The following is a 15,459-nucleotide window of genomic DNA, read 5'->3' on the forward strand; positions in this document are numbered from 1 at the left end:
GATTTCTTGCGCCGCGACAGGCGTGTCACATACTACGCAACTCAAATTTAAACTAAGTCGCGTTTGACAGGCTCCATCAATAACATTTAAGCCATGGCCACTGACACCCAAGAAACAGTGCCAGTCGCGGCTTCTGATGAGACTCCCACAGAGCCCAAAAAGAAATCTTCCTCCGGTAAGGTGAAAGCAACGGCGTCTGGGACACCAGCTAAAAAGAAGAAGTCTGGCAAAAAGAAGAATCAACCTGGAAAATACAGTATGCTCGTGATCGACATTATCCGTAAACTGACCGAGAGGAATGGCTCTTCACTGGTCAAGATTTACAACGAAGCCAAAAAAGTGAGCTGGTTCGACCAGCAAAACGGTCGCACCTACTTGCGGTACTCCATCAAGGCACTGCTACTGAACGACTCTCTGATTCAAGTGAAAGGTACCGGGGCCAACGGCTCCTTCAAGATCAACAAGAAGAAGTTCGAGAAATCGGGCGACAAGAAGAGCGCATCTAAAGGCTCGAAGGCCCCCGCAGCTGTCAAGAAAGGCAAAAAGCCATCGGAGAAGAAAGGCAAAAAGCCACCGGAGAAGAAAGGCAAGGCGAAGGCTAGTGCGAAGAAGAAGCAGCCCGACGCGCCTGCAGGAACCCCCAAGAAAGCAGCAAAGCCAAAGAAAACAGCCAAGAAGCCCACCGCTGCCAAGAAAGTGAAGCCGAAGAAGGTCACCAAGCCGTCCGTGCCCAAAGTTCCCAAAGCCAAGAAGGCGCCGAAGGAGTCAAAGTAGAAAACATGGACTTGAGATTTTTATTTTTTTACGACTTTTGTGTCAGTAGCCATTAACCTGGCAATGTCTTGCATTACCATTCTATATGTTTTAGAGCCGAAAACGTTTATTTTGCGCGCGTTTGCTTTGTTTCATTTTGTGAAAGTTTCGTGACTTGTCTTTTGAAATAGGGGTAAATTACCTATTAATGTCTTATTCGGTAACATAACATACAGCTGATGTCATGATTAGACTGTATTGCTTTTCGGTTCTTTTTGTAGCGCCCAGCTGAGTATGTTGGATTTAAGGGTATTAAGTGTATGTTACTTCATTGGGAAAAGTTTATAATGCCTCGGGAAATTCAATAATATATGTTAACTTAAAATGTGGCGGGACCATAAGAACGTTTTTAAAAAATACTGAAACCAACTTTATATACCATGTGTAAGTCCTGCTGTGCTCTTTCCAGTCTCTGTGATTATGGCTTACATGTGCATTAAAGTGTTAATAAAATTCTTAAAGTTGAAAAATTTCTTAAATTTTACGATTAATTTAACAGATAATACTACGGTTTCCTCACTGGGCTGCTCACTATTTCCGCTTAACTTTGGCTCGTGATTGACATAAATCTCGTGCTCTAATTGGCTAATTAGACTGGAGTTGATATACAAAGCAGCCAATAAGGTACTCTTAACGCCCTGGCCAAACGTTCATTAGCCAGTTGCAGAAACGCTCCGATTTTGAAGTCATGGGTCTACTTCCGTGCTTCCTGCTCGCTTAAGAAATGACATTTCCTGTAAACCTTTACGTGCATGCCAAGCATTTACCCTCAGACCTCAAAAAAAAAAAAAAAATCTTTAAAACGTTGCTGAGTCTACTGTACCATCTGCAATATTTTTACAAATCAGAGGACAATCTCCTGTCTCTATATCCGGCAAATAGTTGCATAATTAACCAACTTCAAATTGGTTAAACCATTTAAAACCTTACAGAAATGTAATTTTTATAAAGCAATGCTGCATTCTTTACACAAAGTTCTTTTTATTAAAACATCTGATTTTGTACATATGTATAAATGACAACTGAAAAACACTAAAATAAAGTGGATGTCCATGGATTCAACAGCAAGCACATAGTACAAACTTTACAACAAGAAACAGCTGGTTTACCTCGATTACCATATCAAGTATAACAAGTCTAAATGAGTCCTAACTCCACTGAAAAAGAATGCAGAAACCATTCAGTATCACTCTCTAGAAGGCTGAACTACACTCTGCTCCTTTCAGTAGCTCCTCTAACCATCTAGTAGTTTCAGGATGCTCTCCCTCTCACGCAGGGCCTTCCAGGCCTGGTCCTTCTCCTTCTTAGTGGGGGTACGTTTCTTTTGTCGTGCAGCCATAATGCGACGGAATGCTTCCATCACCTCGTTGTCGGCGACCCGGACTCGCTGCCGCAGCTCCTGTTTACGCATCTCTTCCCTGGCCAACCTGTAGTGGCCAACAGATGCTGATCAGGCCCTCTCTCCTCTCTCACACAAAGCATTAGGAGGGACAAATGGGTAAAGATCACCCAAAGGGAAAAAATTTAAAGAAGGACTAGTAGGTAATTATTATCCTTAATCATTTTTTCTAAATACAAAATCCAATAACCTACATGACCCATCTTCCAATGCTTTATCCAGTACACCATGGTCTGCATGCCATTACATCATAGGGCACACACTATGGGCAATTTAGAGATGCCAATTCACCATTCAATATATTTTAACCAACTGCATGTCTTTCAAAGGCAAGAGGAAACTGGAGTATCTGGCGGACACCCATGCAAATACAGAGGGAACATGTAAACTCCACAAATATAGTGGGGCATTGATCATGAATATATGATGCAACAGAGCTACCCACCCTACATAAACAATAGCAAACACAAAAATACTCATGTTAATGAAAAACAGGCAATTACTTTACATATTTCAGCAAGCAATATTAGCAGAAATTTACAGTGCCATAAAATGTGCATGCACTGAAAGCAATAAACTGAACTAAATTTATTCACCACACACCATATTCCAATTACTAAATGTTATTCTGCAATTAAAAACTACACACTATAAATTAGCATACAGTGCTTGTAATGTTTTATGAGAGAGATTTACCAGGATAGACTGTACTTTACCATTGTCAGCACTACTCTGTACCAATTACGCAATTTTAAAAAATTGCACATATGTACAATTACCTTTTACTCATGATATAAATCTCAATTATATCTTAACAAAACTGCTGTAAATGCTACCACACTGGCCCTGCCACTCCTCCATACTGGGGGTATTAATGGGATTTCCTCTGGGTACCTTAAAAACAAAACAAAAGGTGAGCATGACCAAAATGGAGACGGCACGGCAGTGTCATCAGCGTGTTGCTCACCGAAGCAGCTCCTGCTTGCGAGTGCGGTTGTGTGCACTGAGGGCCTTCAGCTCCGCCTGCCGCTTGTGCAGTTCGGCCAAAACCTCGTCCTCAGAGTCGCCTCCGGCTCCCTGTCGCTCTTCCGTGTCCAGGAGCCCCTGGGAGACCAGCTCCTCCTTGATCCTGACCTCCAATGAACGTGTGTGTGGAACACTATGGGAAGGGACAGATGGAGGTGGTGAGGGACATTAAGCTTTCTGTCCCACAGTCTGTGTTAAGAATGAGCAGAGGCTTACCGTGATCTACAGGCTCATTTAAGTACCAGGACTTAATTATCAGGGCATTGTGTTTCCAATTCCAGATAAGTCTTTGCAATTTTTCCTTGGAGAGTACTTTAATCCTCGATTGCTGAATAATATATATATACACACACAGAGACCTCGACAGGACATTGGCTTAAGATTGGAACGTTGTTAAAGGACTGTGCTCCATTTAGGCCTATTAACAATATTTAAATTACTACATAAACTAGTGTGTTTCTGCAAGTGCATTTTTTTTCTATAATTTTGCTTTAATCAGTTCATCATAAATGTTTGGCCTATTGCTACCGTTTCTGTCATGTTGTCTATTATTTTTTAAAAATAAATCATAACTTTTAATCAGTTAAATCGCTTGTGCGGTATATGGTTTTGAACAGTATGCCTACATGTGGGGTACAGAACAAATCAAACACATAGTATATAAATATATGTAGTATAACCCTGTTGTGGGATATACAGTCTAATGGGGAAACACAACAGTATACAGCTAAATGTCACATCGTGTTGCTGTTGAAATATATGGCACAGACATCAGGAGAATGTCGAATCAATATTCAGTAACGATGTCTTTGTGACACAGGGATACTTTGCCAATAGATTTTCAAGCATCGCAGAGACATCATGCCAATGCAGATCAGAAACAGAATATGGAATAGGCTGCATTTGTCCATTAATGTTTTCACTCAAGACAACAGCAATGAATAATAAGCCCATTTAAATTTCAGTACTATTAATTGCATAATTTAATTTGAAAAGGTATTTCAATTACTTGTTACAGCCAAGTGTGGAATTATACAGCCAGTAGTGGAATTATACTAACACGTACTTTGTAACGCGTTACTACCAACACTGGTTATTCTTCAATATCTCTTATATGCTGAACACTTAGCTCAAAATATTAAATTCTCATGGGTACAGTTTTGGCAGAGCACAGAACAAGACATGGCTGGGAGACTTCCCGATAGATTCTTTGCTGACCAGCACTGGGAAATCCAAAGAGAATCCAGGGTGCCTAATGCAAAATACTACCTACACCAAGATTCAACATACTGCCTATAGCAAGGGCAGTCAACCCTGATCATTGACTGCCAGTATCCAGCAGAGTTACTATCTGCCTGAGATCAGTTGTGGTTCATCAGAGACCAGATAGGATAGAAAAGCCGCTGTTGCCTATCCCTGGCTTACAGCAAGACTCAACAAGTCTCTGCACAACCATCACACTTGTCATACCCAAAACAGCCACTGGGAGTCAGACATGCAAACTGAAAGACAACCTACACTGCTAATCAATGGGTACCGCATTAAGTACTGTGCTTTTTGTATGGTACTTTTGGTACTTTCTCTTTTCCACTGACTTCTGGTCAAGTTCCAGTACCAAAAGTTGGGGTACTTTTTTTGGTACCTTGGGGTGGGACTTGAAAAGCTTTCCTTGTCGATTGGTTATGCAAACAGCCTGCCGCTGAAACACAATGCAAACTATGCCTTAAAAACAGTTACGATCTCAGAATCAGAATGATAAAGTAAAAAGAAAAAACATTAACTGCGATCTAGTCGGACGAACAGATACAGCAAAAAGATCAGTATGGTATGACAAGAAATTTTAAAAAGTATTTTCTTTAATATACTAGGACAGCATATAGCGTGCTGTGCTATTTTTGTTGTAAATATAGTAATGTGATTTTGTTGTAAGAAATATGGGAGTATTTATAAAGCAAAAAGGAGTTCATAAATTTCTTACAAACCTGTCAGAGTGATTTTAACAGCAAGAATGAAAATGATCATAATTGTCTGGCAGAACGCAGCACTCATGCACAAGCAGAGCGAGGTAAACATTAAACTGCATTTTAAAAACGTATCAGATAATCTACAAAAGGAATAATAATTAAAATTGCAAACTAGCTAAGGTTTTTTCCTATGACAGAGTAAAAATGTTTTAGCAAAACAAACTCTCTGTGCTATAATGTCTGTACAGAATTGAAGGTAAGAAAAAGCCCGATCTTAATATAGCTGACTAGCAATGTAAGAATTGAATGTGCATAACATGCAGTGTTGGTATTAATATCACACATTGTGCAGCCCTATAATATAGTTCAGCCACTTTTAGAATTCAGAATACCGCCATGCGTTGGGATGTCAATCGGAGCCGGTGCCAGTTTTTACGCCAGTGGAAAAGCAACACCTTGAAGTACCGCACTTTTGCTACTTTCTGAAAATACCAAGAGTATGGTACCTAGTGTGGTGGAAAAGCACCCAATGACAGGTACAAACGGTTTTAGGTTCTACTGGATATCAAGTCTCCTACTAGACCAAAACAAAGGGACAAATTTCCATTTCATTTTCAAACACTTGCTTTTTTTTTTTTTAACTGACACGTTCTACAGAGAAATCTGTTCCATTACCTGAAAGCTTTGCCCTGGCTGCGCGGGGAAGTGCTGGCACCATCGTTCCCCATGTCCTTCCCTGACACTTCAGGAATTGGAGAGTCCTCCATGGGTGAGATGATGTTCTCCTGTTGGATATGACATCAAAGGCATTTTGAGGGTATTCACAAAAAGCCTAAATAATTCTACAGTAACCGAAGTTGAGCCAGTATGGTGGTATGCAAGAAAAATGACAATTAGAAAAGTATCTGAAAATATGTAATTTCATGGCCCTGGGGCTTACAATAGAAGGGAAAAAATTCCTGTTAGATCATTAAAAATACAATAAACTGTAAAAGAAAATGTACTGTTCACACTATACACGTGTCAAACTGATAACACTGCAGCAGATATCAGTGATGACACACAACTACACTGATGTCCAACACACAGCACCCAGGAACCGGCACCTGCTATAAGCTATACAAATAATACTACAGACCACTTTAGTCTTACCACAGTGTGAATTAGAAACTGTGCTGAATATTCAAAGTCATTAAGTTTGACTATGCACAGCTCCAATCCATTTGCATCACCTCCATCATTATTTCCACCCACACTACTTGCCTGAGACAGCTTCATGACACATGCAAGTAGAACAGTCAACAACCCTGTGACGCTACAACTTAATCCTGTAAATACTCCCCCCACACTGTAAATTCTTCAATTGAATATTATTCCATTGGTTTTGCAGTTATCTTGTACTATTCCAACACTGTTGCAGTATTTGTTGTACTGCACTGTACACTACTGTCTTGCTGAGCTGTTGCTGTCTTGCATTGCACTTTCTTATAATGAGAAAGGCTCTGGGATACAGCAACTTCATTGTATTCTCCAAATAGGCATGGCAATAAAACTCGAATCTTGAAGTGTCATTCTGTACAATTTACTGAAGACCATTTGCTAACCTCCACGAGAGCCTGAAGGAGGCGTTGTGTGAGGGGACCGAAGGGACAGCCATCCTCAGGTGGGTCGTGCTGGGACTCTGACTTCTTCAGAAGTGCATCCACATCTAGGAGAACATCACCTTATTCATATACACCACCACATACATACACCATATTCCACATCCACAGTAACCACATGGAAGGAAGTCTTCATGAGGATCATAGTTATCATCATCATCCTCTCAACAGAAAAGGAGGCAAATGAACAAGAGACTAAAACTGCATCCCATACATTACAGCCATATAATCATGTTATTATGTGCGATTACATGAAACTTCAAAAACACCTCTTTCACAGTTCCTGGAACAGCGTGGATGTGGCCTGTGATTTCCCAGCTTACAGAGATATACACGGGAAACTGGCTCACAGACAGGCTTTGACCACAGTTGACACATAACATTAATAAAAGCATAAGTATAATTTGCTTTTAATTCTATAACATTAACATGTCCACTGGGGTGGAGCAGAGTCAAACCTTGGACACCAGAGTTTTTTCCCTTACTATTGGGTTTCTGGTACCTCTATAATATTAAGAATATTTCCCTTTTTCCTATATCATGAACAATTTATTAACTATGAACTAACAATGCACTGCCATTCATTCTATGTAAGTGTCTAGGGGAAACTGCATCATGTAAGGTGCTATATGAAAAGAAATTGAATCCAATCTACAGCTTGCTCAATGGCTGCACACATTCTGCAAAAAACTGCACAAATTCACATGCTGGCCACTTTAACAAGAACATTTCACCAAGAAAAGACTAACTGGAATGGCTTAGAATTCACATACAATGAGTGTCTCAGAATCACTGTATGTGGGCTCTGTTTGGGGAGACACTGGGAACAACCAAAAACCAGCTTGGTAGAGGGCTGATGCAACTTTCTAATGCCAGTGGATGACCACCAACTTATCTGGCAGTGGCTCATAAATCAGAGGATGACCTCAAGTGACCTTCAAAAAAGAATGGGAAACATGAAGTATGTGTGCAGTGCACTGCTAGGACAATTTAAAACAGGCTCCAAGAAGCAGGACTGAAGACCCATAAATCAAGGAAGAAGCCCTTCATCAACGAGAAGCAGGGAAGAGCCAGGTTGGAGTTTACAAAAAAAAAAGTATGTACAGAAGCATACCCATAAATTGGGAAATGAGTGAAACTCTTAATTTTCTCTTAGTTTTTTTTTTCCGGAGCTGTACAGTTAGCATCTGCTCCCAGCCCTTCCTAGCCCTCTTACCCTTGGCATCCAGCTCAGAGAGTGGTCCCATAACTCCTTTCTTCTTCTCATTGGCTCGGGCTCCGTCCCTTTGCTCCTCCAGCAGGTCTTCCTGAGCCCAGCGTTGGGAGTAATGCTTTCCCAGGGCCGGTACCTACAACACAGCGCCACTGTTCATTGGTCCAGCAGCTAGCACTGCCCCTGGCACGCACTCCACCCTTTCGTGAATGATGCCTTTCTTGTGTGTGCAGTGGAGCTGAAAACAGCGCCTCTGTGCTGGAGCGGCGGCCCGTGTGCCGCACCTTGTAGTATTCTGCCTCGTCCTCGGGGGGCTTCAGCAGTTCCTCCAACACTCTGATCTCCTCGTTCGTGATATCAGCACAGTATGGCTCCACCGACGCCCAGAACCTGGCATGTACAAGCATTCGACATGACCACAGGCACGCCCAGAATCACAATCACATGTCGACAAACAGACGCGTGCCTCACAGTGGTTCTGAAACATGTGGGTCGCAACCGTCTGGAACCCCCCCTTACTCCAGAATTGGCTTTGTGTCACTAATGGAATAGTGGGGGGGGGGGGGAAGGCGAGTTCCTCTGAAACAGAGCATCAGCTACGAGATCAGTGGATCAGGAAAGAAAGGGGTCACAAGATTGGGGGTCTCCAGACACGTAGTTTGAGAACCACTGATCGAGCGTACTGGCAGTAATCTTCATAAATTTTTCTTGTGTATTGACCCTATTAAAATAAGGTAAGCACTTCCTGTTAACAATGTGAGAGAGTTAAACAGGAAAAATAAACAGTATTTCAGCTACAAGGTACTGTGCATAGTATGAAATAGCTATTATATATACACCGTTCATATCATTCATCACACAGCAGTTGGATGCACATATCACTGACCGATTGGGGGCATCATTCTTGGGATTACGGGGTATATCCTGTGGATCCTCGCTAAATTCATATTCCTGGATCTTGGGCTGCAAGTTCTTGGATTTGGGCCGGCCGGGACCAGGCCCAGGACCATGGCTTCCTTTGCCATCCAGCTTCTGCTTCTTCGGCTTGGAGTGGCGGGGCGTGGTCATGAGATCAGCTTCCTTCCCCGGCTTAAGGAAGCGTTTGTCCACCTTTTTATCCTGCCAGTCTGTCAGGATCTAAGGAAAAATTAACTGCACTGGAGAAGAGCTCTTGAAAGTTAAATAATTCCCACTTTTTACGTTAATGTGTCGTTTTACAGAATAATCCTTTAACAGTTAGGATGCCTTTTCCATTTCTTACAGCTTCTCTCCCCTGGTTACCTGTCTCTGCTCCTCCAGAGCACGAAGCCGGCGATTAGCAGAAGACAAGAGTGTCTCCAGCTCAAGCTGCAAGGTGTCCAGCTCCTCGATTCCAATGCCATCGTCGTCTGACCTGCTCAGGACAGCTGTGTACCGTGGGCAAAGCTTGCCATGCTCAACTGGCTTAAAATCATAATATTTAAGAGGCGGGCAATCTTTTAATTCACTCATCCTGATGATAAAAAGGGGCTGCAAAAACAAGAGATATACCACACTTGTAGTACAGTGGATTCACATTCAACCTACTTGATGTTCCAAGAGGAATTCACAGTTGTATCCATTAAACTGGTACTTAGTCTGCCTGCACTGTTCCATGAAGAGATCCCACTTTACAAGTCTGAAAATCGCCCTTGATTATATATCTTGCTAAACAAAAACAACAACACTAATAATAATAAGAAGAATTCCTTGACAATTAGCAGATTTTATAATAGATTTTAACGCACTTGGGTTCATAAAATGTGGCAAGCTAGCTACCATGGATACTATGGACTTCATCCTTAACTGGTCCAACAGAAGTAGATGTAATATACCGGTCGTTCTATAGTTTAACACGTGTATTTCCATGGCAGAAGACGACGGGCTATTATATACAGAGGCAGCACGTATCGCGACACGCGCCGCCGTGAGCTTCCAACTGAAGCAGCCACTCGTTAGCTCATTAGCTAACTACATAGAGGAGGTCTTCCGCTTGACGTAAAGCAATCAACGGATTAAAACTGTCTGTCACCAACTATGCATTAATTCACAAAGTGAAAATGTGCATCAAGCGTGGTCGTAGAAATATCGTATTAATAAACAAACACCAAAACAACTGCCTACCGATTTACCTTCAGATTGCAGTGTCCATTATCGACCGTACCATCAGGAAGGAAAGGGGACAACCAGTAAACGCTCAAGTACACTTGTTTTTTTAATAATACATCAAATTCTTACACAGATTTTACACATTAATGGCACATATATTACTACATGATCTTATATGCGTTAAGTAACCCTGCCTTATATGATGGAATAGTATTTAAAATTCGTTCAGTCCTCCAGCTTATTGGTACGCGTTAAAGCTTTTTCGTATGCAATATACAATAGTGGCAAATACTAACGTAGAGGGATGTTTAGTATGTGTACTGCAAATGTATAAAAAAGAGTATAAGTACAACTCAAAGAATTGCTAGTTACGATGTATCTCTGTACTGATTCGGTTATTCTTCTGAAATTAAACATTGTTACTTCCAGCACAGAAGCCTGTTTTCTTATGTGGTAAACTCAACTCCCCTAAATTTATCTGAACAGTTCAGCGTCCCATTTTGCCTTATAAGGAAAAAACTATCGACCCGATGTAATATGAATGGAAATTGAGGCTATAAAATGCAAGGGAATTAAGAAATACACTAAGTTATAAATATTTCGCAACATAACTATTTTTAAATGGGCTACTGTGCTTTAATAAGCAAAAAAATGTATGTATTTTATCAGGTTCGAGTAGAAACCCTGAATTAAGAAATAAAAGGAGGGGGTGGCTGTAGTATAAACGCTTTAATGTCGAGGTAGAACACAATATAGATAACATACTTTTAACTTCTTCTTATTATAAAATTTATTAGATGCCAAATAAAGACAGCTGATAACGTCGTGTACTATTAAATGTGTAAATGTTTTGTAATCATACATAAAATTTCCCCATTATTTGCCGTAGGTGGTATAATCTTATGTGGGACAGCGTTCACGGAAGAGCAGGCGTGGCGAGTGCACTTGCATCTTCTTTCACTCTTGACACGGCGAAATGGTAAGAAAACTGAATATTTGTTTAATATCGCCAATGTAGGTGACAGATTATTTAACGATAACGTGACGCATATGCTTGGTTGTCTGTAATGCCACGTTGCATATAGAATCCACAGTACTTGTGTTTTTTCTTGCTGATACAGTCTTGGTTGTAGTATGAAGTCATTCGCACAGCCAGCCGAACGAGAAAGCTGAAATCCCCACCCTGATAGAAAGTAACCTGCAATGTGCATTGATCTATTCTATGTGATTGCAGACTTATTCATAACGAAATATGGCTTATTCACTAAATAAACATATCGAAGTCTAATCCTCGGTGATATTTGTGGAATCTGGGTCGTAATGCATCTGGAATATTGACGTCACGGTTGTTAGATTGGCTGCTTCCTGCTAGTCTCGGATTGCCGGTCTATTTGTTAGGAAGCCAGCTGTCGAGTTGGATCTAATGGCACTGAGATCTAATTTATGTTTGAAACACAGGAGAAATGTGAAGCTAGTTGCACGCAGAATAAACAATTAGCTACCACGGACCTTCTTTATAATATTTTATACCTGCAATCATGGTCAGTTTCCTGTATTTCATGATAAAATAACACTGGACATATCTAGTGAAGACCTACTAGGTTTGCACAGCAGTTATGTCTCCTTTCGAGTGTCTCATATTGTTTAGACCTAAGCGTAGCAAACCTGCAGAGTTAAGGTCATTCGGTTATTGACAAAACGAACCTGGAAGTATTGCAGCGTATCAGTTTGGTGTCATAATGGTTTATCCCTGAAGAGAAGTATTAACATACAATGTTTCCTCACTGTAAATGTAAATGTAAGCGTGCCACCTCGTGCATGAGTTATTCACATTGATTGTTTTATTGGCTGGTAAGGACGACATTCTGGTTAGTACTCTTTAATTTGCACCATTGTAGAAGGAGAAATATGTTAAGGCGTTAAATGTAAAGTGCTGGCGGACGTGCTATCATTGATATTGAGGTTGAGAGCCCAGTCAGGTATAGATATGCCGTGCATTCACGCCATCTTCTAAGAAACATGTTTAAGGAAATGACTTATAGCTGTTAGTAATATTACCAAAAAAAAGCAGAAATTCATGTCAGTTGTGCCTAATAAGAAGTTGATATTTGTGGAGTGCATACTTCTCCTTGAGTTCAGTGCTTCCTCTTTTATCAGTATCAGATATGTAGCCAGAGCCACAGTTTACAGAGACCTTTAAAGAGTATGTCTGCTATATGATCCACATCACAAATGACGAAGTTTTTATTTGTGGGTGAAAATCACCACATAGCCGACATGACCTCTTAATAGCTCTGTCCATTAACACTTACAGCATAAATGCTAAAATGCATAGGTTTTGTTTGGGGTGTTGAAAGGAGAAGAGCAGCAATACATTTGAAAGGATTCTCCATTGCTGCATAAAAGTACGGCATTTCTGGAATTCCAGCAGCACGCCGAGGCCTGTGTGTCAGCATGTCTCCGCTATTTTATCATTCTGTGTCTATTCGGGGTGGGGTTGGGGGTAGCAAATATGTTTTCACTTCCTGCAACAGCATTACATCATTCTGGACCAATAACCTTTGGTTGTGTCATAATATGATCACACAGACCAATTGACTGACATGTTTCAATGTACAGGGATCCTTTAATACTCAAGGTTATGATGACTTGCTGCCATTGTATTGAAGTTCTCCCCATCCTCAATTGTCTTCTCAGACGGCGACTCTACGTCCGTACCTGAACGCCGTGCGTGCCACATTGCAGGCGGCCCTCTGTCTGGAGAACTTCTCCTCTCAGGTAGTGGAGCGCCACAATAAGCCAGAAGTCGAGGTCCGGTAAGTCATCGCACTTACGTAGGCGTGAGCTTACTCAGCCTCGCTCATCTCAACTTAACCTCAAATGTCAGAGGTCTGATGCGTCCACTGCGGCTGCTGCTCTCTTCCTGTGCCTTCAGGAGCAGTAAGGAGTTACTCTTGCAGCCCGTGATCATCAGCCGCAATGAAAAAGAGAAGGTTCTGATCGAGGGGTCCATCAACTCTGTCCGTGTCAGCATTGCTGTTAAGCAGGTTAGCCTGATACCATCAGTTCACAGTCCACACCAATCAATGTTTATCATCAGAATAATCATCAGATCATCAGTTTACCATGAGAATGATCACTTCAAAATACTTTTTGCAAGTGCGGGCAATTGGGGGCTGAGGTGTTTCATCAGACTAATTAGAACACAGCTGCTGGCAGTTAAATATCAGAACTTTTCTACTGATGCTCCTGGATCTCGCTGATGTTCTCTCCTGCATGACTGAGGTGCATTTTATCATTTTTATGACTGAGCAGCCCGATGAGTGAGATGTTCGTTCCTCAAACAGGCAGATGAGATTGAGAAGATTTTGTGCCACAAGTTCATGCGCTTCATGATGATGAGAGCAGAGAACTTTTTCATCTTGAGGAGGAAACCTGTGGAGGTGAGAGAGAGAACATGAAATGAGGTGGTCAGGTGGGTGTGGGAAGAGGGATGTCCATTAGAATGGTCTGGAACGCTGAGCAGTGCATGAAAAAGATTAGTAAAAGCTTGGCCAGTTGCTGAAGGCCGTATTGGATATCTTTGAGATGATCTTTTCTATACAGGGTTACGACATTAGCTTCCTCATCACCAACTTCCATACGGAGCAGATGTACAAGCATAAGCTGGTGGACTTTGTCATCCACTTCATGGAGGAAATTGACAAGGAGATCAGTGAGATGAAACTGTCCGTTAACGCTCGTGCCCGCATTGTTGCAGAAGAATTCCTCAAAAACGTGAGTCTCTCCTTATACTTGTCTCCATTCTCTGAACCAAAGCATAATTCCATCCACAAAACCAAAGAAGCTATGATTACTATCAGCATAACGTTCAAAATATCATTTAAAATCCTACATAACTCTAAAACTGAGATGTTTAGGCTCCCCTTTAAAACTGTATGCAAATGTTGACATTTTTAACAAGTTTTCACTGCATAGAAAAGTTACAAATGCAATTTTGTAACCAAACACTTCTTTGCACTTTGCAGTTTTGAGGAATTCTGGCTTTCCACATGCAGATCCCATAACATGGCCATCACCATGGTTACCTGTAAGGTGGGGATGGGTTAGGGGCCAAATGAGAGAGAGAGAGGTGCTTATGGGGCACAGAATCGGCAAGGAAAACCAATAAAGAGACCAGCTGACCAAGAGAGGATGGCCTCTGTCCTTAGGCATCCCTGCACTTAATAATATCGGTATTTGTACATAAATATTCTCATATTCATTTCTGCCTTCAGAACAAAACTAGGGCGGGTCCTTTAATTAACTCAATCAATATTGCTGAGGGCAGGGAAAAGCTGAGAATTTTGTTCCAGTAACTTAATGTTTTGTTTTTTTTTATACACAAATTTTTTTTGTTACTAAAAACATTCAAAACAAGGTCCATAAAATACCTTTCTTGTATTTCAGTACAGATTATAAAGTGATTGATACAATATTATGTTATTGATGATGACAATTAAAACCCATTACTGCTTGTTTGTATCTTTGTGTGTTGCTCTTTTGTCTCTCTGAATTGGGGAAGCTATGATATAATTGATATGGCATAAAAAAATATACTAGAGGAATAGAAAAGCTGAATAGAAAAATGCTGGAGTGTCTGGCCTCACTGTATGCAACGCAAATTTGCTGTACTGGGCATGTTAGTCTATGGAATAACATACACTACCTGATATTTGTATTATATGACAAACGATTTACAAAAAATGACATACTGTACCACAAACCGGTGATGGCAGTATCTGTTTGGGCCATCCTTATATGGAAAAACTCCATATTCAGGGCAGTCAACTTAAATTTGCTCGGGTCACATAGTTTTACCATCTTTAACAGTAAATTATAATGTGCATGATGCAGTGGCGGCTGTTGAAAAAAATTCTTGGTGGGGCTGACGTACCAATAGATTTCCCTTCCTAGTCCAATATAAGCATCCAAATGAACAGTTAGAAAATGACAACAATTTCACAATCATGATTTAATTTCCTTAGTTGGCTGAGTGATATTTATTTCGGGCTTGTCGGGTCCCAGCTCCTTAACGTGGATTTTTTCCACCATCGTCCTTCTCGCAAAAGGGTAATTCAATAATGATCTCACCGAACTTGCTGGAAGCTGCCCCTCAACTGTCGTCCTTGCCATCGTCTCTCTGACTGCCTGACCTGAGAGAGATCCAAAACTTACCTTATTTTCTGTAGCTGGGGCAAAATTTCCAGCGCCACA

The 15,459-nt window shown here is 41.1% G+C and overlaps 3 protein-coding genes across 6 annotated transcripts; 2 read left to right on the top strand and 1 right to left on the bottom strand.

Moving 5' to 3' along the window:
- Positions 1-1,283, top strand: LOC125744767 (histone H1.10-like). The gene has a single exon (XM_049016972.1). The coding sequence runs from the start codon at positions 94-96 to the stop codon at positions 772-774; it is 681 nt and encodes a 226-aa protein (XP_048872929.1). The 5' UTR covers positions 1-93; the 3' UTR covers positions 775-1,283.
- Positions 1,284-1,774: 491 nt separating this feature from the next.
- tada3l (transcriptional adaptor 3 (NGG1 homolog, yeast)-like) lies at positions 1,775-10,809 on the bottom strand. 4 transcript variants are annotated; one of them, XM_049016962.1, is made up of 9 exons: positions 10,219-10,809; positions 9,358-9,585; positions 8,963-9,213; positions 8,361-8,466; positions 8,080-8,212; positions 6,807-6,910; positions 5,878-5,987; positions 3,180-3,371; positions 1,775-2,240 (listed from the first exon to the last, which is right to left on the bottom strand). In XM_049016962.1, exons 2-9 carry the CDS (start codon positions 9,565-9,567, stop codon positions 2,048-2,050), a joined length of 1,299 nt encoding a protein of 432 aa, XP_048872919.1. In that variant the 5' UTR covers positions 9,568-9,585; positions 10,219-10,809; the 3' UTR covers positions 1,775-2,047. The 4 variants fall into 4 exon arrangements, with proteins under 4 accessions (XP_048872919.1, XP_048872918.1, XP_048872917.1 ...); XM_049016961.1 differs by having other exon boundaries at positions 10,227-10,805; XM_049016960.1 differs by lacking the exon at positions 10,219-10,809 and adding an exon at positions 9,874-10,204.
- A 283-nt stretch (positions 10,810-11,092) lies between these two features.
- On the top strand, positions 11,093-14,727 carry arpc4l (actin related protein 2/3 complex, subunit 4, like). Its single transcript, XM_049016975.1, has 6 exons — positions 11,093-11,182; positions 12,901-13,019; positions 13,139-13,250; positions 13,551-13,646; positions 13,810-13,980; positions 14,232-14,727. Exons 1-6 carry the CDS (start codon positions 11,180-11,182, stop codon positions 14,235-14,237), a joined length of 507 nt encoding a protein of 168 aa, XP_048872932.1. The 5' UTR covers positions 11,093-11,179; the 3' UTR covers positions 14,238-14,727.
- Positions 14,728-15,459: the final 732 nt, after the last annotated feature.

Source organism: Brienomyrus brachyistius, chromosome 6 (genome assembly GCF_023856365.1).
Source record: "Brienomyrus brachyistius isolate T26 chromosome 6, BBRACH_0.4, whole genome shotgun sequence".
In the NCBI taxonomy this organism is placed as follows: Eukaryota; Metazoa; Chordata; class Actinopteri; order Osteoglossiformes; family Mormyridae; genus Brienomyrus; species Brienomyrus brachyistius.